Source organism: Corvus moneduloides, chromosome 2 (genome assembly GCF_009650955.1).
Source record: "Corvus moneduloides isolate bCorMon1 chromosome 2, bCorMon1.pri, whole genome shotgun sequence".
Classification (NCBI taxonomy): domain Eukaryota; kingdom Metazoa; phylum Chordata; class Aves; order Passeriformes; family Corvidae; genus Corvus; species Corvus moneduloides.
Window position 1 is genome coordinate 96,862,945 of NC_045477.1, and position 23,607 is coordinate 96,886,551.

General features: G+C 40.6%; 1 protein-coding gene across 2 annotated transcripts in view; it reads left to right on the forward strand.

Annotated features, from left to right (window-relative positions):
• Positions 1-23,607, forward strand: part of RASA3 (RAS p21 protein activator 3) — a 131,529-nt gene that overhangs the window by 46,317 nt on the left and 61,605 nt on the right. For both annotated transcript variants that reach the window (XM_032100482.1, XM_032100483.1), the window contains exons 3-4: positions 3,094-3,197; positions 15,123-15,217. In XM_032100482.1, the coding sequence (XP_031956373.1) occupies positions 3,094-3,197; positions 15,123-15,217 (199 nt within the window). The remainder of the gene's footprint in view (positions 1-3,093; positions 3,198-15,122; positions 15,218-23,607) is intronic.

Genomic DNA, 23,607 nt, shown 5'->3' on the forward strand with positions numbered 1-23,607 from the left:
AGGGCTGTGTAGGCAGATGTTGCTGCTTTTTATTAATTGCTCTGTCAAAATAAAAGTACTTACTGAATCTCCGTCAGACAAATTCTGGCTTTTCGGAGAGAGGAGACACTGGGGAAGGCATTTAGCTGTTCTTTTGGAAAAACCATTCTGGAGCCCTGGGGTTCTCGTTCAAGATAAGTTAGCTTGGGAAATAAATCACGGGATTTGACTGCTGCGACCTCTTGCTCTTCAGGTCTGGGTGGGAGACAAAGCGAGTACTGTTCTGAAGAGATACATGGAGAAAAGGCACACATCTAAGTGGAAGCTGGAAGCATTTGTGTGGTTGCTTTTGATTCCTTCAAGAAGAAGTTACTGTTTCTGCAGAGCTACACAAGATTGGGTTGGGGACATACCAGATTTATCTTGATGTGTATCCTTACAGTTAAAACTTTGCTGGCTAATTACTGAGTGCAGATTGAGTATGCTTGTGTTGGAAATCTGCTTGCTTAAATTAAGAACCAATGCACCTCAGGGGTGTTACCTGAGTGATAGAGGTTGTGAATCTACGAGGGGTTCAAGATCTCAGGGGGGAAAAACCGAGAGCAGAACAAAGCTTCTCTTCTGGGCTCAGACTGCACTGCTAGGACTAATAAACCTTGTGCCAGAAGTAGTGACCTGATATGGTCCCTGCATGGCTAAGTCAGCCTTCATAGCATTTCTTCTGTTAATTAGCCTCTTTCTGATTCCGTGCATTGGGCTAGGTACCTCCTGCTGTCCACTCTGCTTTTCTGACTCTTGTTTATTTTGCTGTGGTGTGATCTTAGTTGACTTCTGCCTCTGTTCAACACCCATGACAAACATTAATAGGGGGACTTGCCAAAGGTCCCAGTTGATGTCTCTTCCCTGCTCTTCCCCCCAGAATCAGTAAATTATGCTCAGTGTAAGTCAGTTGTATTTACATTGCATTTAGACTTGCAGTGTACTGAAGCATATTTTTGATAGAGGATTGGATATATAATCCACAGTTCATTAAATATTGTTTCATTCTAAGGTCATTAGTGAATAAATTAATCTGTCATGTTCTTCCAGCAGAAAGGACAATTTTATGGCTGAATAGAGTATTAAAGCTTAGAATGATGAAAGTGTTTTGCATGTATAATGCACTAGATATTTGGGCAATATTAATGCATTTGTGTGGCGCCCTCAGGTCAAGCCTGTGCGTGAAAACTTGCACCAAGTGATGTGCACAGAATGAGGCCCTCGGGGCTGCCAGCAGAAGCATGGCTGCTGGGATAGTCATATAGCTCCCAGTTTGGTAGAAGCTGCTTGTAACAAAGAGTTAAGGTATTTTGTGCCTGAGGTGTGGCTGTGAAATTCCTACTTCCAAATAAAACCTCTCAGAGCAGAACCATTAAGGAGGATGTAACAAAGAGTGTTGAATCGGATGGGGCAGTTGGGACAAACAGTCAAACCAGCTGCCATTTCCAGCTGTCAGATTTGCCTCCCCTGCCTTCACAGTAGGGATGACTGAGTGGGCCTCACACTGGTTTTCATAATTTACGGGTGGATGCATTTATTTCAAGGAATGGGATTTCAGTGGTGGAAGTTTAGCCTATGGGTGTGCCTTGGGCTTTGTTGTTCCTCCAACATGTGTTCTTCCTTGTGGCTAGTGGAGTAGTGACTTAAATAATGTTCTTGGTGAATATTGAGCGATGTCTCTGGATTTCATGAAATTAATGTGGCATTTTCCCTTCAAACGCAGACTGGTTAGCTAATTTGCAGTGCCTTTGTGTTTTGAGGGAGACTTGTCAGCTAGTTCTTGAGGGAACGTAGTTATTCTGGGGGAGAGTATTTTTCCTGTAGGTGGAAATACATGCAGAAACACATGTTGGTGTAAAACATCCTGAAAGAAGCCACGGGAATGACCTTTCCTGACAAAATTCTGAAAAATTTAAAGTTAATCCAAGGAACTGTTAATAATTTTGTAAATCTAATTTTCTAACATAAAAACCTTTCAATAATCATTAAAACGACAGAACAATTCTGTCTCATTTTTGAGCTCAACTAAGGCAATAAGGAGGTCTGTGTTTAAGAGGGGAAGAAAAAACTTGCTGGCTTTTGGCCTGTTGGAATTAGATTTATTGTTAAGTCTACATCTGCAGTGCTTGCTGTATTTGTCCATGTGACTCAAATCGCATCCACTCATTTAGATCTACTGAAGCATGAGTGACTTGGAATGAAAGGTCTGTATGAAATGGTAGACCTGTCAATGAATAAATAATGTTGATATATGCTTATAGTTCCTAGGAGTAAATCCTTAACCATATAATTCGATGGAAAGAAAGTGAAAGGGAAAGCCAGGTGTCTGAGATTTGTTTTTTCCCCATTTAAATTGGTAGGATCCAAAGAAAGCCCCTTAGGTCCCTAAAGAGCTTTTCATACTGAGATAGAATTTTTTTTAAAATGTGGTCTTACTGTAAAAAAAATTATTCTATGCAATTCCACTATGCAAAAAAGAGATATGCAGTGCTCTGAGGTAACAAGCATGGAGCCAGCTCCAAGGCTTAGTTACCATCAGCTGACTGAATCTGACTTTATATAAGAGACTTTGCAGGGGACAAGAAAAGATGCAATGGCTGTAGGCATTTTATTTTAAGTATACTAAATGCTTTTAAAAAAAAATGCTACGAACCATACTGTATTTTGCTCATCCTGTTCATGTATGCTTTTGTGGTCTCTATCCTAATGATCTACTGTAGGCATTCTGTGGCAGCAGGGGCCTCTCTCTACCCTTCAAGGCACTGTATGTTAACAAATAATGTGGTCTCTGCCCCCTTTGTGAAGGGGCACTTGTTTTCCAGATAGAAAGAAGTATCTGTTCTTTTTTGCACATTAAAAAATCTTCTTCTCTGGGCAGTTAAGATATTTAGGAAGAGTCAAAATGGAACAGTGCTTGACAGTGCACATTCATTGGTGGGAAAGACCATCACAGTCCAGAGTGATGTTCTGGGTGTGAAATGTCAACACACTGGCTTGTCCAGGATACCAACACTAATCTATTTTCCTTTTTTTTGTGTGTGTTTGTGTATGTTGGTGTTTTTGTTGTTCACTCAGCCCCTTCTATGGAGAAGACTTTTACTGTGAAATTCCTCGGACCTTTCGCCATCTGTCATTTTATATTTTTGACAGAGATGTTTTTCGAAGGGATTCCATCATAGGTATGTGTTCATAAATTACTACTTTCTTTACAGCTTATTTCTCTTGGATTTTAACTTTTACATCATATATGGTCTTACGAGTTGGGGGTCTTGATAGGACTGATGACGATAGTGGTAAGTGCTGCTCAGTATTGCCCTTCTTTTGCCACTTGACAAAAATGCCTTCAGTATTACATATTATATATAAAAAAGCTGGGTAGATAAGCACTGTCTGTGATAGTGAATGCAGATTGTAGTTTAACTGAAACAGGCTATAAAGCCTTGTTTAAATGCTGACAACATCATTTGTTACTGCAAATGTTGCTTTTTTTTTTTTTTCCCTAAATGCAAGGCCTTTAATCTTGCAGTTTTCCAGGGTCCTCACACTTGTCTGTGTGCAGTATTGTTAAACTGTGACTACCTTAACAACAGGCAGAGGAATAGCTGCTGGCCATAGATACCCCAAGTACAATGATGACAGAATTTTTTGGAGTGTATCAGATCAAGCTGTCACAGAATAGTTCTAAAAGACTTCCAGTGCCTGTTTGTGATTGACGAGATTCCTGCTTTTCCAGATATTATTTGCGATGCATTTCATCTGCAGCAAATTGCATGACACTGCATTTATCTCTTTGGGGATAAAAACCTAGTAAAATTCAGTTGTTATTGAGGGGAACAGTTTCTATTTTACATCAGTTGAACACTTTGGACTTCTTTTTTTTTTTTTTTTTTTTTTTAGTTATTTATCTAAATAGTAGTGTATGACTACCATGGCTATAGCTATCACTGAGATGTATGTCTTGATGGAGTTGTAGAGAGGAGATTATCAGATGTTGAGCAAGTTTGTATAATGGCACAGAATTTATTATCTTAAACCATGGCATGGTGGTGCAGATATTTTATATGTGTCTTTACATTACAGTAATTTGTCATGCAGTCACAAGCTTTTTCTTTAATTATTGTTATACATATGAGCTGGGAAAGCAGGTCATCATTCTCTTTGTCCGTAAGTGAGCTCATGTGTTTAGCATCCTGGAGAGGAGGGAGTCAGTTTCTGATTGTTGAGTGAGCTTTTGGAAAGCTTTTTGTCTCTCTAATGTCTAGTTTCCTTTGCATTTTGAAAGTAACACCTCCCTTCTTTCAACTGATGAGTTTTTCATTGTTGAAATTATCTGATCTCTTGTGTGTCACCAGTTATTAGCAGCTGCAGTGACCCATCAACAGGCCAGGGACTTTACTTGCTCAGGGCTTTACTCTCTCTCTCGGAAAAACAGTCACTTGAACCACTTAATACATGTCAGACTCATGAAATTGCAGATCAAGAAGTGAAAATATTTTTGTTTTCTCCATGTTTCCTAAGTTCACGTTTTAGTAATCAAGCTCTGATGTTGGAGGGGAATTATTCAGGAGCTGCTAGAGTAATCTTAAAGATACTGGGAGCAGTTTGTGAAAAAGACTTGCAGAAAATATAAAGACTTTTGTTTGCATGCTTGAATTATTGATGAAGTTTTCATTTTTCACTATCTCTTCAGGAAATGGCAAAGTTAACTTTTGCATGTGTTGCAGAATCCACAGGTAGGCAAACTGGTATGTTACTATACTGGTCTTAGGATCATAGAAAGGCCTGGGTTGGAAGGGACTTTAAAGGCCATCTAGTTTCAACACCCCTGGTTGGAACATGGTGAAGTAGACCCCTTCCACTAGACCAGGTTGCTCAGAGCTCCGTGCGACTTGGCACTGAACACTTCCAGGGATGGGGCATCCACAGCTTCTCTTAGCAACCTGTTCCATGCCTCACCACCCTCACAGAAAAGAATTCATTCCTAATGCCTACTCTAAACCTACTCTCAGTTTAAGGCCATTCCCCCTTGTCCTCTAACTACATGCCCTATAAAAAGTCCCTCTTCAGCCTTCTTGTTCATGCACTGGGAGACTGCTATAAAATCTCCTTGGAGCCATGTCTTCTCCCGGCTGAACAGCCTGTCTCATAGGAGAGGTGCTCCAGCCCTCCGATAAACTTACTGACCCTCCTCTGGACCTGTTTCAGCAAGTCCACATCCTTCTTGTGTTGGGGGCCCCAGACCTGGACAAAGTACACCAGCTCGGGGTCTCACAAGAGCAGAGTTAGAGGGTCAGAATCACCTCCCTAGACTTGCTGGTCACTGGGATACCGTTGACTTTGAAGTTTGAAGTGCACATTGTTGGATCATGTTGAGCTTCTTGTCCACCAACACCGCCAAGTCCTTCTCTTCAGGGCTGCTCTGAATCCGTTCTCTACCCAGCTTGTGTTTGAGCTTCTGATTGCCCTGACCCACGTGCAGGACCTAGTACTTGGCCTTGTTAAACTTCATGAAGTTCCCACTGTCTCACCTTTTCAACCTGTTCAAGTCCCCCTTCATGCCATTCCTCCTTTCCAGCGTGTCAACCAGACCACATAGCTTGGTGTCAGCATTGATGTAGCACTAGAAGCCAAAACTCTGGTGTTTCCTGTCTACATTGAAATTTCACAGTGCATATTATCTATTGCAGTATTTTTTCCTCCCTTCCTCTGTTCCCCTTCCTCCTTATTGCAGGCATATTTTGAAAAGCATTTCAAAGATTTGGAAGTGTGATAAATAGCACTGAAGAGAAGAAGAAAAAAAATCCAGAATTACGGTCAGTTTGATACTGCTCTCTAAGTTTCGCTTGTAGTAGGAAAATTTTCTGGAAAGACAACAGTGCTCTGGAGTAACTCCATGGGGCTGTTTTCAGTAGTTCCTATTGAATGGGAGGCAGCAGCAGCAGCAAAGCTCAACAGCAGAGTTTTTTTGAACAAGAGAACTCTTTGATAAAAGTCTGTCATATTTAAAAGCAGTAGTTGCTCTATGTGTATCTTCAGCTCAGTTTTAAGACTTAAACTTTTTCTTGAAGAGGCTTGAGCAAGAAAGGTTTGGAAGAGGTCCCTACTGAAAAGGATGGTCAGAGTAGAACTTGAGTGAGCTCTTTTCCACTGAACCACCAAATTCTGCAGTTAGGGGCCCTTTGTTTGCATTCTGGAGATCGTTTGTTACATTATGTTATCATGAGACAAATCTGTTGAAGAAAATGTGGTTACTCATGCTCATCCAGCAATGAACTTTCTCAGAGGAGGGAGTTGGGGGTTGTGTCTTCCATCCAGGAGAGACTAATTTTAAGTCCATACGTTACTGAGATTGTGAATTTACCTCTGTGTGATCTGCAGTGTTTGATGTCTCTTTGCATTGTTTTTTTCGCTGGTTTTGAGGGGGTTTTAAGACAGAGAATGAGTGCATATATGTCAAAATGGTGAGAATTTGGCAAGTAGCTCTTTTTTGAAGATGATTAGTTAGCAGAATTCCTTTTGGTTCACTGTTTAATGTTTCCAGGACTTTTGCTTGGTGTTAACAATACTGACTTCCAGGGTTACCGGACCTCAGGCATGCCTTTACTTATTCAAATATGACGTATAAGTTTCTGATGGTAAATTCTTTAACTTCAGAAATGCAACTCTGTGTGTGACAGATGAGAATGCTTAAGCTACCAAAAGCGGAAGATGTGGGAGAGAGAATATGAAAAACAAGAACCCCCTGAAGCCTCTGACACAAACTTCCGAGAAGAGTCAAACAAACTCAAACTGGAACATGTGTAGCAGATATGTTTTGGAACATACTGTAGTATTTTGGCATACAGGATGGGAGGATTGTGCAGATAAAGATATCTTTGGAGTTTGCATGTTCATTTATTACATTTGCATTTTCTTAATTGTAATTGCTAAGTCATCTGGGATTTTGTTTGTTTAACAGACAACTCTTGAACAACTGTGTCTTGGAAGAATCTTGTATGCTGGTTGAAATGCAAACATAATGAAGAAAATGCGGAGTTCAGTGGATCTGAAATACTATTTTTCTCTTTTTGTAGATAAAATGTAGCAAATAGTTACTGTGAAAGTAAACTAGTCTTAAGTTGTTTAATTGATATTGACTGTTAGTGCATAGAATTTATGTACTGATTAATATAGTATGTTGAGATGCTTTGAGTAGGAAATATACTACTGAAAGCAATGGTAAATGCAATTTAAAATTGCATGTTTGTTTCTGAATGATCAAAGCAGTAGTAGGCCAATTTGCTGGAATATGTGTCTATAATATGTAGAATAGCTATTTCCATCTAGTTGTTACAATCAGAAAAGCATAGAGGAGATGGGACTAATTTGAAAAACTGTCAGTTGGTACCCCTCCAGTAATAATGGGAAAAAAAAAGATGTCTCTGGGTAGATGCAGCAGAAGGAATATTAGGATAGTAGTGCTGCTATGCCAGGCAAATAGTCTTTAATGATTGTTTTGATATTTTTCAGCTTTTTAGAAATGTTGAATGAGACATGCTGTGACAATAAATTGGGCTTCTCACACTTCAATAACTGAGCTAGATTTAGTGAGGAAAATATATCCATGATATGCCCTGAGCTGGTATTCTTCTAGGTGTGTAGTGAATAGCTCAGGCTGCCAGGGTGTGACCTTAAGATCAGTTCAAAAACAGGAAACGTGCCACACCAAGTCACTTAACACTTCAGTGAGAGATTAGTTAATATCGTCTGTCCTTCAGGTGACAAGTGCACAATTATTTATCCTCTACTTAAGTCAGTTCAGTTTTTTTTGCCTCAGCACTTCATTTGGTAAGAGGTACATGAAACTGATTTGCCAACATCTGTGCTAAGCAGGAGCTGCATAGAACAAAATGCACCCCCATGAAGTTCTGAGGGGGAAGAAGTGCTGCACTGTCCCCGTAGTGCACTGGGGGGTAAGAACTTTCCTAAGTTTGTGGTACTCCTGGCTGAGGAGAGGCTTGGTTGCTGTGCTGATGGGGATGGAATGGTGCTGAATAAAGGTGTCTAATATTGAAGCTTTTCCGTGAAGGAGCATAAAGCCAGTGCTAGAAGACTAGTGCATGGTTCTTCTGTTAATTACATTTACAGTAACTTCACTGCCCTAAGTCACCTCCATACAGGTTGTTAGGTGTGTTCTATGACAAATTGAAACTCTTGTGGCTATTGTATTCTGGCAGGTTGTAACTCTCTTCTTGCTTAATGCTGGATTAGGTGAAGCAAAGCAAAGCACTAAAATTTGTCTTCGGAAGTAGTTAAACTTAGCTACTCTGGACTAAAATAGATGAAACCAAATCATAGCTCTTGAGACACGCACAAAGTGAAAACACCTTGGAATTGAAAGTTGTTTAAGGCTTGCATGTTTGAGTTACCTGTGCCTTTGTTAATGGTTACTTCCAAAGCTGAAGAGGTGTGTTGTAGAGTTGCCACAATTTATTACCAAATATCCAAGCAAACTATCTACTGTTATTAGGTAACCCTTACCAAATGTAGCTGAAGCATCACCTTTTTTGTTTCATTATTTTACTGATTTAAAAGAAAAAAAAAAAATTTAAAAGAATCATCCTTGCTGAACTGTGCTTGTTGCTAGTTAAGTGTGGGAAAGATCCTCCGTACAGCATGAAGCAGAGATCAAAATTTCAGTAGAAAATAGTATTCCTTGTTTTCTTCTAGCCTGACCACGGTTTAGGCAGTGGTTTACTGTTTCCATAATGACTGTTGAGAATAATGTATCTACTCATTATGGTATAAATATAGCTACTAATGAAATAAAAGGAAACAGATGACTCTTCCAGAATGACAAATATCAAGAAGCTATAAACTCAGAATTGTCCTGGAAAGGTTCTCTGCAGCTACATAGAAAGGCTAAAGTAAATACTTTGTGCATAGAATAGGTTGTTAGGATGCACTCACAATATCCTTTAACCTCATGGGTGGTCCCAAGAGCAGGAAAACAAAGTTGAGCTTTCAAAAAGTGGTATCTGTACTTCTCGGATGAAGAGAAAAATATGAACAAAACTACTGAAGATAATGTGCTAGGACCTGGACCATACTTTCATGCAGCTCTCCTCCTTACCTAATGACAAGTGTTAATATTGTCTGTATGTAGAATGCGGGAAAGAAGGTGGTGGTTGCTCAGTGCAGGCAGCATGCTCAGGGACTTGGTGCCTGCTGTAAGGCAGACAGCAGTGACTGCAAGTCTGGAGTTCAGGACTGCTGTCCCAACCACAGGCTATATCTGGTGTCTCAAATGTGGGGCCATTTTAAGGGCCCAGAGAGCAGCTGCCAGAGAGGTGATAGCAAAGGTGTGGTTGAGGAGGGTTCTTTTTGTTTGTTTGTTTGGGGGTTTTGCTGTTTTTAACAGGAAGGGAGAGCAGAAATTCTGATGGAAGCTGGGTGAGATCTCTTGAGTTGTGACCAACAAAACAACCCTGATAGAAGATACTTCGTGCAAGGCTGCAGCTTGCAGCTCTTAAGGATAGAAGCTATATGTTGTCCGCAGCCCACTTTTTTCTCCCTTATTATCCAAGGTAAATCCCACAAAGGGGAAAAATTGATTTACTAAGTGATATTCTTATTCTATTTGGACTAGTTTAAAAAAACCCAAACAAATTAAATTGGGGTCATGAATGTCTCATACCTCAGTACTCTCTGTAGGATGCACTGCTGCTGTGCTGGAAGTGTTCTGCCATTATTGCCACTGAATTCTTACCCATTGTAGCAGATGGTCTAGTAGTGCTTGTGCTTCATGGTGCACTGCACAGGAGCCGTGAGGGAGCAATGCTGCTGCTTCTAAGGCTCGGAAGCCTTATGTTGCCCCTAGTTCTCATCTTTATCTTTGTAATTCTCAAATAGGGGGTTTGCTTGTTTCAATCTTTCTGTGTTTTGGGAGAGGTGACTGAGTTTGTGCTGTTCTTGAACAAGGCAGGCAAAGTTTCTGTACTTTCATTTAAAGACAAATAACCTTTCATACAGATAATTATAAAATTCTAGGCAGGCTGGAATAGCAGTGAGGCTTCTTGTTTCAAGTTGATTAGGTCTCGCAGCCTAAAGTGTTGATTAAAATTGATTGATTTGTCCTTCGTCTTTCCAAGTATTGAAAGTGACTTTGTTTGTGCACCTTCATATCAGTTCTATTAAATGAGTACGCTGATACAGTGTGTCTGTGCACTAAACATAATAACATGAAGCAACTTCTGAAGTAGCTTTGAGGCTCACTTATGCCTAAGACTGCGGCATATAGGAAGGAGACAAAGTAGCCTCTGTTCAGAGCTGAGAGCAGACTCAGTTAATTAGACTGTTGGGGCCTTTTAATGTGTGAGTCAGACCTAACCCTTTGCTGTAAATTAACTGTACTGCAGTCATTGCTAATGGAGGATGTTATATTAAAAAAAATACTATATTGTTTCAGCTTGCTTGGGAGCAGTGTGTAAAATTCTGTTTTCACTGTGTAGATATTCCAAGATAAAGATATCCTGAAGAGAAGATACAAGAGCTCCTAAAATGCTCTGATTTTAGGCTTCTGTAAAAATAACAGTTGGATCACTTTTCAGGTAGGGCCTTGTGCCCTTTTAAGATGACAAGTTCCTGTCCTGTTGCTACTGTGACTACTTTTTCAGTAAAGAAATCTTCTAGTAGTCTAGCATCTGTCATAAATATTCACATATCTCAGCTGCAAACTGGAAAATTACTATTAAAAGGTGGGATGTAATCCTTTAACCGATGCCTAACCCTTTTGTCACCAACAGGTAATGCAGACAGGAGGTGGTTATGTATGGATGGAGAATGCCTGAGACAAATTAATCAATTTTGTTAGTCTTTGTATGGAGACGTTGACCCAAACTTAACAAGCCTAGGCATGTCCAGGGACAAGTTAATGGGCTGCATTGACTTGCTTTGGAAAAATGTTTGTAACCAGTGAGGGATGGGCACTGAGGGTGCGGTGCTTCCACAAGCACTTTCCCAGGCGGTATAGCCAGAAATTCCTACCCTTCTCTGTTCAATATCTCTGCCTCTGTGCCTAAATTAGTGATCTCCTAGTGGTCTTCTAGCAGTGTTAATGTGACTCTTGAGTGGGGAAGCTCTAAAACAGGTCAGTTGAAATGACCTTTGTGTTAAAAATGCCAACACCCACCCATATGTGATCCCTGAAACATCTCTTATTCCCTTCTCCTCTCCCAGAATGTTTATTTTCATTGTTTGGGTTTTTTTTGGATTCACTTGATTTCCTCAACAGTTTCAGTATGCCCTGCTGAGAGGACAGGGGTGCATGGGTGGAGAACGTAGGAGGCTCTTAAATCAGTTTGTACCAGGGATTGTAAAGTGGAATTTGCAGCTTTAAAACCATCCATAGCCTAGGTAGTAACTTTATTAATCTGTAAGCTATCTGCTCAATAATAGGTTATCGGTATATTGTTTTTTCCCTTAAGAGGGGTTCACAGAAGGAAGAGCTCAATTGTGGCATGTTGCACCTTTGTTTTAAACACAGATCTTAGGATTTAAATGTTCCAGTGAAGGTCTGTTCAGTCTGAAGGGTGTGGGAAAGGGCATAGGAAAATTGCTGCCATATGGGTGGAAGACACACCAGAATGTGTGAGGTTTTCCTACCCTCCCCCAATCTGAGGTCCTGGTGAGCTTCAGGCTTCAGAAAGAAATTAGTTCAGATGAGAAGAATGCTTTTACTTCATCATTGCTGGTTATTGCTGAGAATCTAACATCTAAAAATGTAATTTATATAAAGTTTTGAAATTACACCTTATATTGTTCAACAAGCTCAGCTATTTCCTGCCTCTTCCCATACAGTCTCAAAAAGCTTAAACAGATGCAGACTCTGCAGCCTGGGGCCACTCTGAGGAAACCAGCAGGAATGGCTGGGTGCCTCAGGTGCAAGATTTAGAGTTTCTTGATGCTGTCTGGAAGCCACCCAAGTCTTGAGAAAGAGTGCAAGACAATGGGCTTGAGTTTGGGAACATGCTGAAGAACCTCAAAGAAGAAAATGTCCTTTAAATGAGTGGTGATAAATCTTTCTGACCTCTCGTGTCGGGTTTATCTTCAGGGAGAATTACAGGTTCTTATCCTGTAGTGTCAGGTCAAATGACAGGTGCCAACAGCTTGTGATTATTGGCCTAGATTTAACCTAGTTCTGGTGCGGCTGGAAGTTGTTTGAGCCAGGTCAGACTTAGGTCAGCCAGTGGAAGAGCAGTAACTGTGTTGACTAGGGCAGAAACATGACCATGCTCAGTGCCTGCACTGTGTTTTATGTGGGTTGGGTGATGAGGAGGAGGAATGTGAGCTGCATGAACATAGGGGCATGGCTGGTGCAGGTAAAGAGTTATTACCAAATTGTGAGGGAAGCTCCTCTGTGTGTATGCAGAGAACTGTTTAATAGGGCAGATCAAACATTCTGCCCTATCAGTAATATATCTTTGCATATGTTCAGACTGGCCAAACTGTAGGCCCTCTTTTTACTGCTACCTTTTTTTGTTTCCCTAGTAGATTTTTCTTCTTTGTGAACCATTTGGTATGCAATGAAAACCCCTGGATTATGGCCAGCCCAGTCAATAAGTTTCAGTCATTAATAAAACTTGCTTGTGTGCAGACCAAACGGTGCTGTTCAAACAGTTTCCTAATCAAAACAGTTGTATCACCACGTTAACTCCCTCAGAGCTGGAGGCACGTGCCATTCTCTGTGAACACTCTGTGCTGCGATCATGTACTGACTTTGTGGCCAGACCCACCTGGGTAACCCTGCCATCCTTGGTGCAGAGAGCAGTGGCATTCCCTGCTGAAAGAGGGGGCAGTGATCACACCATTTATCTTCTGTGTACAGGTGCAGATACTGGGAAACCATCCTTGAGTTTTCTGCAAGGCGCTTCTTACATGGGAGGTGACTGTGAATGAGACTGATTGTGAGTGACGGTGTTTGGAAAGTGTTTGGAAAGTGTGTGCAATGCTGCAGTTGAGTGGAGGATTTCTGCAAGAGATTAAAGGGTACAGTGAGGATAGCAAGCAGTGAAAGTAAATAATTTCAATGAGGTCCAGAGCAGTTAGTGGAAGGTCATGCATTTAAATGCATTCCTCTCAAAGTGTTTTAGAGAAACTAGGTTCTCCACAAGCCACTATAGCTGGAGAATAAAAGTAGAAGCTTTGAAAAAATAATCACGCCATAGATTCTCAGCAGAGTAACTTGTCGTCTTCTGTTCAGCACAGTTCAGATTTCTTATTTACCCTTCCTGACATATTATTTTGTAGGTTTGTGTAATTTAATTATTGCTTTTTTTAAGAAGTTTCAAGCGGCTTGCTCTGCATATCCAATAAAGAGTCTGGTAATGTGTCTCCCTTGTTAATCTCCCTTGTTAATTAGTTAAATGTTTGCCAGGAGATGGATCTGATAATCTCTAAAGGACAAGCAGTGAGAGGATGGTGCTGAGGGCACAATGAACAAGACTTGGGAATAATGGGTCAGAAGTTCTGAAAAGGAAGCTAGAGCAGAAATCCTGGCAGATACTATGGAGGGCAGCTGTGGAAGAATAGCAGGGTAGTTTAGGAACTGGGACTGAAAATCTGGAAACTGTCACCAGAAGCAGCCTGAGGTGACAGAAGAATGCAGCTGCAGCATGGTATGGGGTGTAGCCCAGCAAACAGGAGGGCTGGGTGAAGCTATCCAGCTGAAGGAAATGGCTGTAAATTGAGGGAATGCTGGTGTGTAGTAACTTGCTGTTAGGACTTCCATAAACTTCTAGATTTCAGAAGGGAAGAGTGCTTTGTGTTTGCCCCTTTTGTAGTCTTTGATCATGCGGTTTTTTTTTTTTTTTTTCTTTTTAAATGTGTTCTGTTAATGTTTGCTGGGGTAATGTATTACTGACATCTGGTCAAACTGCATGAATTTAGGTAGTGGTAGTCTTTTTCCCACAAAACTATATCCATTGGTGAATGTCATCTAACAATGTTTGGTTAAAGGAAGTCTGTGTTTTTGTAACAAAGCAGTGGTTGCAAACTGTATGTGAGCAACTCATCTAGCGGCAAAAGTCTATTCAACCACATTGCCAAACCCCATCTTCCTCGAGCCTTGTGAATGTCTCTGACTGCCCTGAATTCTTTCACTTTGAACACGCTGCTTTGCTCAGTGCCTGGGGAGCCACCCAACCCAAAGCAGCTTTCTGAGGATCACGAGCTCCTCAGGCATGCCATGCTCAGATTTGTGTATACAAAGAAAGACACTTGGAAAAAGTTTCATTGTCCCTCAGAGAGTGCTTTGCATACTGCCTGAGAGATACTGGGCAGGACAGAAGTGTCTGCATTGACCCTTTGCATCCATGTGGGCTGTTAGTTCACAGTGTGGAACTGGGTGCTGTTACCACACCTACCAAAACAGCTGATTTGGTAGTGGTAACAGTGGTATAAAAAGGTGAGAGTTAAAGCTCTTCAGTGTTTTGGGGTGAGTTTCCCCCCCTGCTTTTCTCTACAGTCAGGGATAGCCCTTGGGTGGCTCTGGGTTGCATAATGGGAAGTCTGAAGGATTTGAGGGAGAGAGAGAGGTTGACAGGGCCCCAAAATGCAGATGTGGGAATCTGCTGTGACTTGACATCTCTAGTTGTTTTCCTTCTAGAAAGCTGTATAGTGAAATGCCTCATCCTGAAGTACTGTTGACAATAACATACGCACAGAACCTTTAATTTGGGATTGTTACAGACATCAGCCTCAAAAAAATGCTTGCTTGCAACAGTTTCCAGTCTTTTCTTCCCACAATTTTAATTGCATGTCAGAGAAGTAATGATGACATTTTTGCTATAATCATATTTACAAGCTTGTCCATAGTGTCTAGTGCTTCACTGTGTTAGGTGAGTAGGACTTAGGAATTTTCAAGTCATTCACAAAATGCAGTGGAAAAAGATGCTCATCATTATGTATTGTGATAATAATCACAATAAAAATCTTTCCTTGCTCTAAAGCCTTTCTTGGATAGGACAGGCCCTAAATCATTGTTTTAAAACCTGGTTTTGATGGAAATATATATTGGGAGAGCTACAGCATGTCTTAAACTGTGCTTCTGGTTTGTTTTATTTCAGGAAAGGTAGCTATACAGAAAGAAGATCTGCAGAAGTATCATAACAGAGACACCTGGTTTCAACTGCAGCATGTTGATGCTGATTCAGAAGTACAGGTGAGATGGTTAAAAAAATATCTTGTCGAAGGAGTATTTGTAACAAGGCCATGGAATTTTTATGGGTTTCATAGCTCTAGGACAGATGTGTTGCTTCCCTACAAAAAGAACCATTAGTATGGTTTGGGTTTTAGTGATAAGTGTAGGGTGGATTACAAGTGTGCGTGAGTCACTGGGGGTCAGGATTCTGCCCACAGAAATAATTAAAACTACGTGAAATATCAGGGTCACTGATACAAGGGGGGGTGTGTTTATCTCAGGTATCAAATAACTTCAGGCCCTATAAATAATGGTTGATTCCTCAGGCAGCGGAGCCATCTTGAAAATAGTACCTGCAGGTACTGCTTTAAATAGTTATGTTGGCAGGTTGCCACAGAAACAGTAACAAGTACATCTTAGATGTGAAAAACATTCCTTGCCAGATTTCTAGGCCCTCTTCCAAACGGTGGGAATGCTGATAACTGTATTACTTCAGCTCTAAATTACATTTAGGGCTTGGTACTTTGCAAATTTTTGTACACAGTGAGACTCCTCTTTTTGTACTCGCCCTCTTTTGAAGCAGATTCTGTTTTCTGTTACGACATTAGGTCTTGTGAAAACAGTCATTATAACAAAGCAAGAAATCAAAATGATGTAGCAGGATACTGTGCCAGTTACTTTTTTTTTTTTTATTCTCCTGTAAGTGTATATTAGAGATCACTTTTGAACCACAGTATTTGTATAGGAGGAGACATGAATGTCTGACCTGCACAAGGGGAAAAGCCTCTTAGATAATTCCGTGTGGTAGGGTTGGACACAGTGTCTTGGCTTTTCAGTCTGCTTGCAAGTCTGCACATACCAGGCTGGAAAATGACGCTTAAAATGCACACACATTCCAACATACAGTATGGTCATGTGTGGTGAAGCATATGTGAAAATACATGCAAGATTAGGTTGTCTTGTTGTTTGGAGAGCCAAATAATATACTGTTGTGCATGTGATATAAAGAGAGCCTCAGGACAGCCTGTTCAGCCTGTGGCACTCTCTTGTAAAATATTGATCCTCTTTAATGCCACATTTCAGTGTCGCTAGTGATGGAAAGGCTTTTAACAGGCTTTTAACTATGATATCTATTCTGTTTACCCTGGTCTCCCTCTCTTCTTACCCCAAAGCCTCTTATGACAGGACTTTTAGAACAAAAGATTGAGTGTTTATTTCCTGTAGGATATGAAAACTTTCCCTTTGTAATTTATCAGTTGAAGAAGGCAATATTTAGATAAGCTTCTGCACTGTTTATTTTGTTACAATATTTATACAGAGTGAGTTTGTGGAAGCTTTTTAGACCAGGGGACTTTCTAGGGCAGCACTGGTAATGTAAGTTGCAGGCAGCTCTAGCTTTTGGAGGGATGAGGAGCGCAGTATTTGCTGGAAAGCATGTTCTCTGTTTGTAATTGTACAGTTTTTCACTTCCTCTGTTTGCATCCTTTCAAGAGCCCAACTGTTAAAAGCTGTTTCTGGGCTCCATGATAAGCATTTATTACAAGTAGTGTAAATGCGATTACATGATACTCTGATTTTATCCATTTACTTAAATGTTCCTTGGTCTTTATGTTGAGTCTGCAGGAGGTCTTGGTTTTCCATAATAGTGGGAGCAGACTTGTAAATATTTTGTATGAATTCTTATGCAAGTGAAGATAGCCAAATGAAATATTTTTGTGTTTGAATCTTTTACATTTTTGGTATCTCAGTTGTCCTTCTAAGCACTTTTTCATTTGTAAGAGAAAATAGAATGCTTGTGTTAATGGTGAGTACTTATACAATGTTACTCAGTTTTCTTCCAATTTTAAGGAAAATAGTTTAAGAAATTTTTAGTAGTTAAAATTTGCAGTGAATCATGCGAATACTAGTATAAAGGCAGTTTTAACATGCCAACTATTAGTTTTATCATTCTAGCAGTTGTTCCAATGTAATCTAATGGATTAAACATTGAGCCAGATTCCAGGGAACTCCTGCATCTTCTGGTTTTGTCAGCCAGTGGCTGCTGTACTATTTTCCATGTTGTAGATCAATTCATGGCTATTTAGTTATGCATCACAGCACTTTATTGAGGTAAGCCATTGTCACTCCCACACTTTGAATACAGTGAGAGTAAATGTCAGAAAGAATGTGACTTGCTTGAGGTTATACAGTCAGACTGAGAAATTAAAAAAGAGACCAGGTTTCTAATTATTTCTAATACATTAGGCCATGATATGAAAGGAACTGGGTAAGAATAATAAACCTATGAGGGACTTAATCTTTACCCTGTGCAGACTCTGAAAATACCCAGGTTTTAAGCAGACCGGCCAGCGCAGTCAGAAACTGAAAACCACCTGAGAAACAATGGATTGTTCAAATATTGGTGATATTGGATGCTGTGTTTCTTGTGGCCCGCTTCTGGGATGTGTTACCTCATTTTTCAGAACAGAAAGATTGATTTGAAATTACAGATAACATCTGTGATGTAAGAACTGATATTTTGAGCTATCTGAAGTTTCATGAGAAGAATTTAAAAGTTTATTCAACATGGTTTGTACCTCATTTGTATGAGTTCCTGTGTACTTAAAAAAATCAGAATGTAAGTGTTAATGTTGTATAACTTCACATATTGTTTCCAAGGTGTTTAGCTCGAGACTTTGAATCCAGTTTTATGGTTTTACAACATTGCCAATTCTTACTGTCTTGTAAAGGTGCTTTGTATTGTCAGGAGTGAGATTATGGCTTCATAAATTTTATTGCAGATAAGGATGCTACTGACGGCAGGACTCGCATTACTTGTCAGACTACACAGATACGAGTATTACTGTCAGATGCTTTAATGCCACTTCCATTTATTGCTTGATAGCAAGTAAAGGAGTCTGGCATGATTGTTCATGTTGAAGAAAGAGTGAGGGCATTGTCTGTCTAGGCTGAGTGCTGCTAAGAGGCCTGTGATCTCACCACCACCTCGTGTTCAGTGTCACATGGAGCCGTACAGGTGGGACTGTGCAGCTGCTCAGCCCATAGATGCAGAGCAGGCATTACCCACATGCCTTTTGTGGGTTTGGTTTACCATTTGGTCTAGCAAACCTACCTAGTGAGACAGTCAGCATCATCAGGTGCATCTGAGTTTCCCTTCGCCAGAGTCAGTGGGAAACAGCAGCTACCAGAGCGCAGTGCTGTGTCATTCAGCAGCGGGCTGTAACTGCCCCTTGAAGTTGACAGGCTTTTACTCTGTTGGTACATCAGTGCCCCCACATTTTACTGGCTGGTTTTGCTTTCACTAGTTTGAAATAACACATTGCATATTCTGCTCTAGTCCTGTCAGTGGTTACCCTGGATGCTGTTGAGATATAGCTGCGTGATGAAACAGCAGTTGTGCTCTAGGTGATTAAGTTTGAGCTGCTCTGTGGAGAACAAATGATGAAACTCCAACTTGTATTTGTGTTTGGCATACATGATATCTGGATATTTCCTTTGTAAATATAGAATAAAATGTTAAATGTGATGGGGAAGTTTTCTCATACACAGTGCAGAATGGAAGTCGACAGCAGCTATTAATGCATAAATTATGGCTTAACTTTCCAGACTGAAAAACTTGTTCTGAAAGTATGAAGCTATAACCAGGTGGGTTTGTGCACATTTAGCTGAAGGAATTTTAAGTTCCCATCTTCTGATGGAGCCTCCCTCCTCCTCAGTACTGTGCCCAGAGTTAAATGCCCAGTGTCTGACAGTACAAGAGCCCAAGCCCTTCAGTGAGAAGTAGAACAGGAATTGAGCCATTACTGAAAATGGTTTAACTTTTGCGTTGAAATAGATGATGAACAATCAGGCAGCTTCAGCTGGGAGGGGCTAGCAGCAGAAGAGACAACATTGTAAGCTGCTTGAGGACAGCACGAGCATGATGTTGCGCACTTTACACGGCATGTGTTTCTTTTCTACTAGTCATTTGTCTTTCAGGACCTGCTGTATTCTCATTGTCATGCTTTTTGAGGTCTGGAAGCAAAAATTGCCATGCTATTGTGTGTACATCTGTTTTGATCCATGAATGTTTTCCTTTTCTTCACAGAAGGAAGTTTACCCAACAGTAACTGATTCAGATATTTGCCTAGGGCTGTAGATGACAGATGCTCTCAGTGGTCCGTGTGTTCTCGGTGGAATTTAAGCCCAAGTGCACATGCAGTCTTTAAAAGGCCTTTCCGGGTTTTGAATAGTTTTCCCCTTAATTTTTTTTCACATTAAGTTCATAGTTCAAGTCTGTTTTGTGAAGTTTGAGCTTTGCAGCCTAAATACCCCTTGTGTACGTGTAATCATTGAAGTGGTTAAAGATCCAGAGATATTCTGATTAATATCTGTATACTCCAAGCCATGTAGTCTGTATATGCCAAAGTGGGGGAGACTTGCAAGGAGAGTTAGATTATTCTGACATCTTTTCCTGTGCAGGCTCTTGTTTTAAAAGTTCCCCTTTTCAAGTGTGCTTTGAGTTGCTTTCTCTGCCTCACTGACAAATGTGAAATAGTCATGTCCTCTTATAGCTGGCTTTTCAGTATTAAATGACAGAATGCTTTTCCAAAGCCAGTTATGCTCAAGGTCTTATGTAAAAGTCATTGTTGGGGCAAAAAAAGTCTGACAAAAACTTGAAAATTGCTCATTTCCCCTTCCTTCTCATAAGAACTTTGATGTGTTTGAGATATCTATTTGGCTATCAACTTAATAAAAATAAAAGGCATGTAAAGGGCAGATAACCAACACTGAGGAAGCAAAATTGTCTCACATTTTAACCTTCTGTACTCAAAGCTTTGTGCAGAAGATTTACTGATGTTAAGTGCTTTCTTCAGACACCAAAGGCCTTTCCTCTTCCTTTCACCACATTAGCATTTTGTCTATGCAGGCCTTTGACTATTGTTGATTAAACATGCCTGTTCTTGAGTATGGACTGGTGTCATGTGGTATACTAGACTTCATTAAGGGAAAACATTTACGGCTATGTTTGGAGAGTGCACCTAAAATCCTCTTGTCCTGCTGGACATAACTACTGGCTCTGAAATGCTGCCTGTATATTAGCTAAAAGGATCTAGCTAATGCATAGTGTGCTCCTCAAAAAAACCTTTCATTTGTGTCAGCACCTTCCCATTGAATGCAAGATCTGTATCCCAAGTGTCAGGCTTCATGAATGAAATCTTGGCCTTCTCAGGGTGGGAGTTTTGCCATGAATTCATCAGAGCCAAGGTTTCACCCCAAACTTTTTAATTAGCTCTTCTTCATTCAGTCTTGTGTGACAGAGAAGTTTATCCCAGATCTGTGGAGGAAGCTGGAAGTGTTATTTTATTATTTTTATTCACCTTGCCGAAGTTTCCAAGGTCTCTCCTGTATCTGCCTGCTTCCTGTTCTATATAAATCAATGCTCTTTGTGTAAGTGGAGTAAGTCATGTTGATCTGTGATGGCTCTGTTGCTAATTGCTAATTAAGAATGTGTTTGAAGATACAAGATATAACTGTCTTTAGGAGCAACTGTATATGGCAGTTTCACTCCAGTAATTGAGAGAATTACATTGTCTGTTGAACAGTTAAGAGCATTGCATGCCCACTGTCCGACACTGATATTGACTACCTTTTTGTAGGTACTTAAATACTTCTAGCATAAAAATGAGTCACTGACACATTTTGTACAACCTACTGTAAGCATGGGTAAATGCAAATTGTAAAAAGAAGCAGCTGCTTCCAGTTTTGGTATCAGCTTTCTACCACACACAGGAAACATGGGTGTTGCCCTCTGTATTTTGAACAGTGGCACTTAAGTTTCTGTCTTCTAGTTGTTTTGAAGAGAGATCACATGTCTGTTTTGATAGGGTGGGGAGATTCTCAAGGCTAAATGTCTACTGACAAAACTACTTGAGACAACTGAACCATGCATCAGCAATGGTAAATAATGTTTGTGGTAAAGGGAAAGAGCAGCTATTGACCAGATCCTGCTTTGTGGCAAGACTTCCTCCCTATACGAATGTGAGAGCACAGAATTCAGACTTATCAGCACAAAGGGCTAAGACAGTCAATCAGGTTTTGATCTATTGCTCTTCAATAGCTAGTGGTGAGGAGCACCTATTGCTGAACAAGGAGTGTACGTGGTTTTAAAGTAACATACATGGGTTTTGTATCTGCAGAACATAATTTGTCTGGGGAAATGAAACCCTTTCACTTACAACATCTACGTATTATAGCCCATCAAACTATTTGAGAGGAAAATGTGATTAATTATAAGGATTTTGACCATATGGCAGTATTCTTTCTTTAGAGAAACAGGAAGGTTAACATTATGCCATGTGACGTTGTTTGCCAGTTACTGAGCAATTCTGACATGCTTGCACATATGGAGAGCAAGCAGATATCAGTTCCGCTTTGCTTAGCATTTATGAATCCGTGCAGTGCTGAATAGAGCTGCTGCACTTTCCTCAGCAGTCAGCTGGGTTTTGTTCCAGTTTCTTGTGTGCTGCACTGTGGTCCAGCAGGCAGGCTGTGATCTCTAGCATGATCCTTAGACCTTTCCCAGCCGCCTGCTGCCCTCTGCTAAAGGAAGAAGCAGCTGTTAGACGCAGCAAATGTAGACAGCAAACAAACTCCTTCCTCCTCCTGCTCTCAAACCCGCTGTTAGGCCTGACCTTATGTGAGGCTGCTGGTAATACTGCAGGGCTGGATTTACCTAAAGCAGTAGTTGTCCCCTTGGTCTTTCCCACTCCCTCAAGGGCAGCATTTAGTGAGCCCTTAGGGTTTGGCTCAGTTTTCTTGTTTGCTTTTAAGTTTTGCTGATGGCAGAAAGTGACTTCTCATGAAGTTGGCTGAAAAGGCTTCAGAGTAGACAGAATGTGCCCAATAACATTTGCTATATCCTGAAATAAAATTTGGAAACACTGAGAAAGCAATGGCACAGGTTATTCCGTAGTTTGGAATGGTCTGTGTGCAGCACTGAGTTCTTCCAATGCTCATTTCTCCAGACAATTTGGAGCAAGGGAAAATAAATCAACACACCGCTGTTACCACAGTCCTGAATTTGAGACTCCAAAAAAAAATGCGGTGCTGGCATGAGTCAGTCATGAACTGTGGTTCATGTCACCTGCTTAGCCTAGTGCTCTCCTACAACTCACGTCTGTTACATCCCTTCCTTCCTCCATCTCCAGGAGCTGGGGTGAGACTGCTTGCAGTCACACTCTACCAGCAGGATGAAGAGTAAGGAGCCAAAACTGGGTCCCAGTCCCTCTTTCCACACTACTCAGCAATGAGCAGAGTTGAGCTGTACTGGGAAAAGTGTCCCCATATGGGATAAATGTTTGGAAAAACTTTCATGCAGGTGCACTCCCACCTTGGAAGGGAAAGTTCCCAGCAAAATTGGGTAGGCTAGTGAGAATTAGGAAGGTGGGTGACCACAAACCTCTCGTCCAGCAGATTTAATAGTAAACAATACCTTATTTTGGGTTTTTTGTGACATTAACTTTGTTCTTTTGTAGAAGAGTGAATTACTATGCTGTGTGAGCCCTGGATATTAAGATGATTGACTTGATACTTAATATTCAAGCAAACTGTGTATTTTCTGGTTTTGTTTAAAATCAGCAGTGAAGACTTGTTCTTTTCCTTTGATGTTTTTAAAAATGAAAGATTTCTAAAAATTTGATAGTAACAAAAAGGATGGAGGCCTGCTTGATACTTGATTAAAAATGGTTTAGGAAATTTCAGTCGATTTGGCTCCTGTCTTTTGAACTTAGGCAGACTTGACAGTCTTGTGTGCATCTTCTAGAACCTCAGATAGGCACAGATGTTCCTGGTATTTGTCAGTGCTTTTTCATAAATATTTCTCTGAAAAACCAGATTGCATCTGTTTTGAGCTAGGTCGGATGTTGCATCTGAATCTGCAGTCACTGGTTCACGTGGGGTGTGTCAGATTCCAGGGCAAAATGTGTGCAGGTAACTGCACTCTGACATGGCTCCCAGTGGTGTCCTGGTGACCTTGCAAACACTGCCTCTGAGGCCTTGTTCAGGTCTGGCATAAAATTGTTTTATGCCAGGATGGCAGAACTTAGTCATAAGAGCAACTTTAGGATAATCTGTGGTCATGCATTTTCTTTTCCTTCAAAGTATTGTGGTTAAATGAAACCACAAATTTGCAACTGGTGGAAACATGATACAGGTAGGAAGGGTTTGTATGCCCTTATGTGCTTTATAACTGTTTTCTGGTGTTTCAGTCCACAGCGACTCCCAGCTTCATCCCAAGCAGAAAGGAGGTGGTTGGAGACAGGCTTTTCCTGTATCTATAAAACCAGGACTTTAGGTGTGCTTTTTCTTTTCTTTGCCAACTTGAGATCAGTTTCAGTTTAGTTTTCAGGTAACTAAGTGTGTAGTAAAGG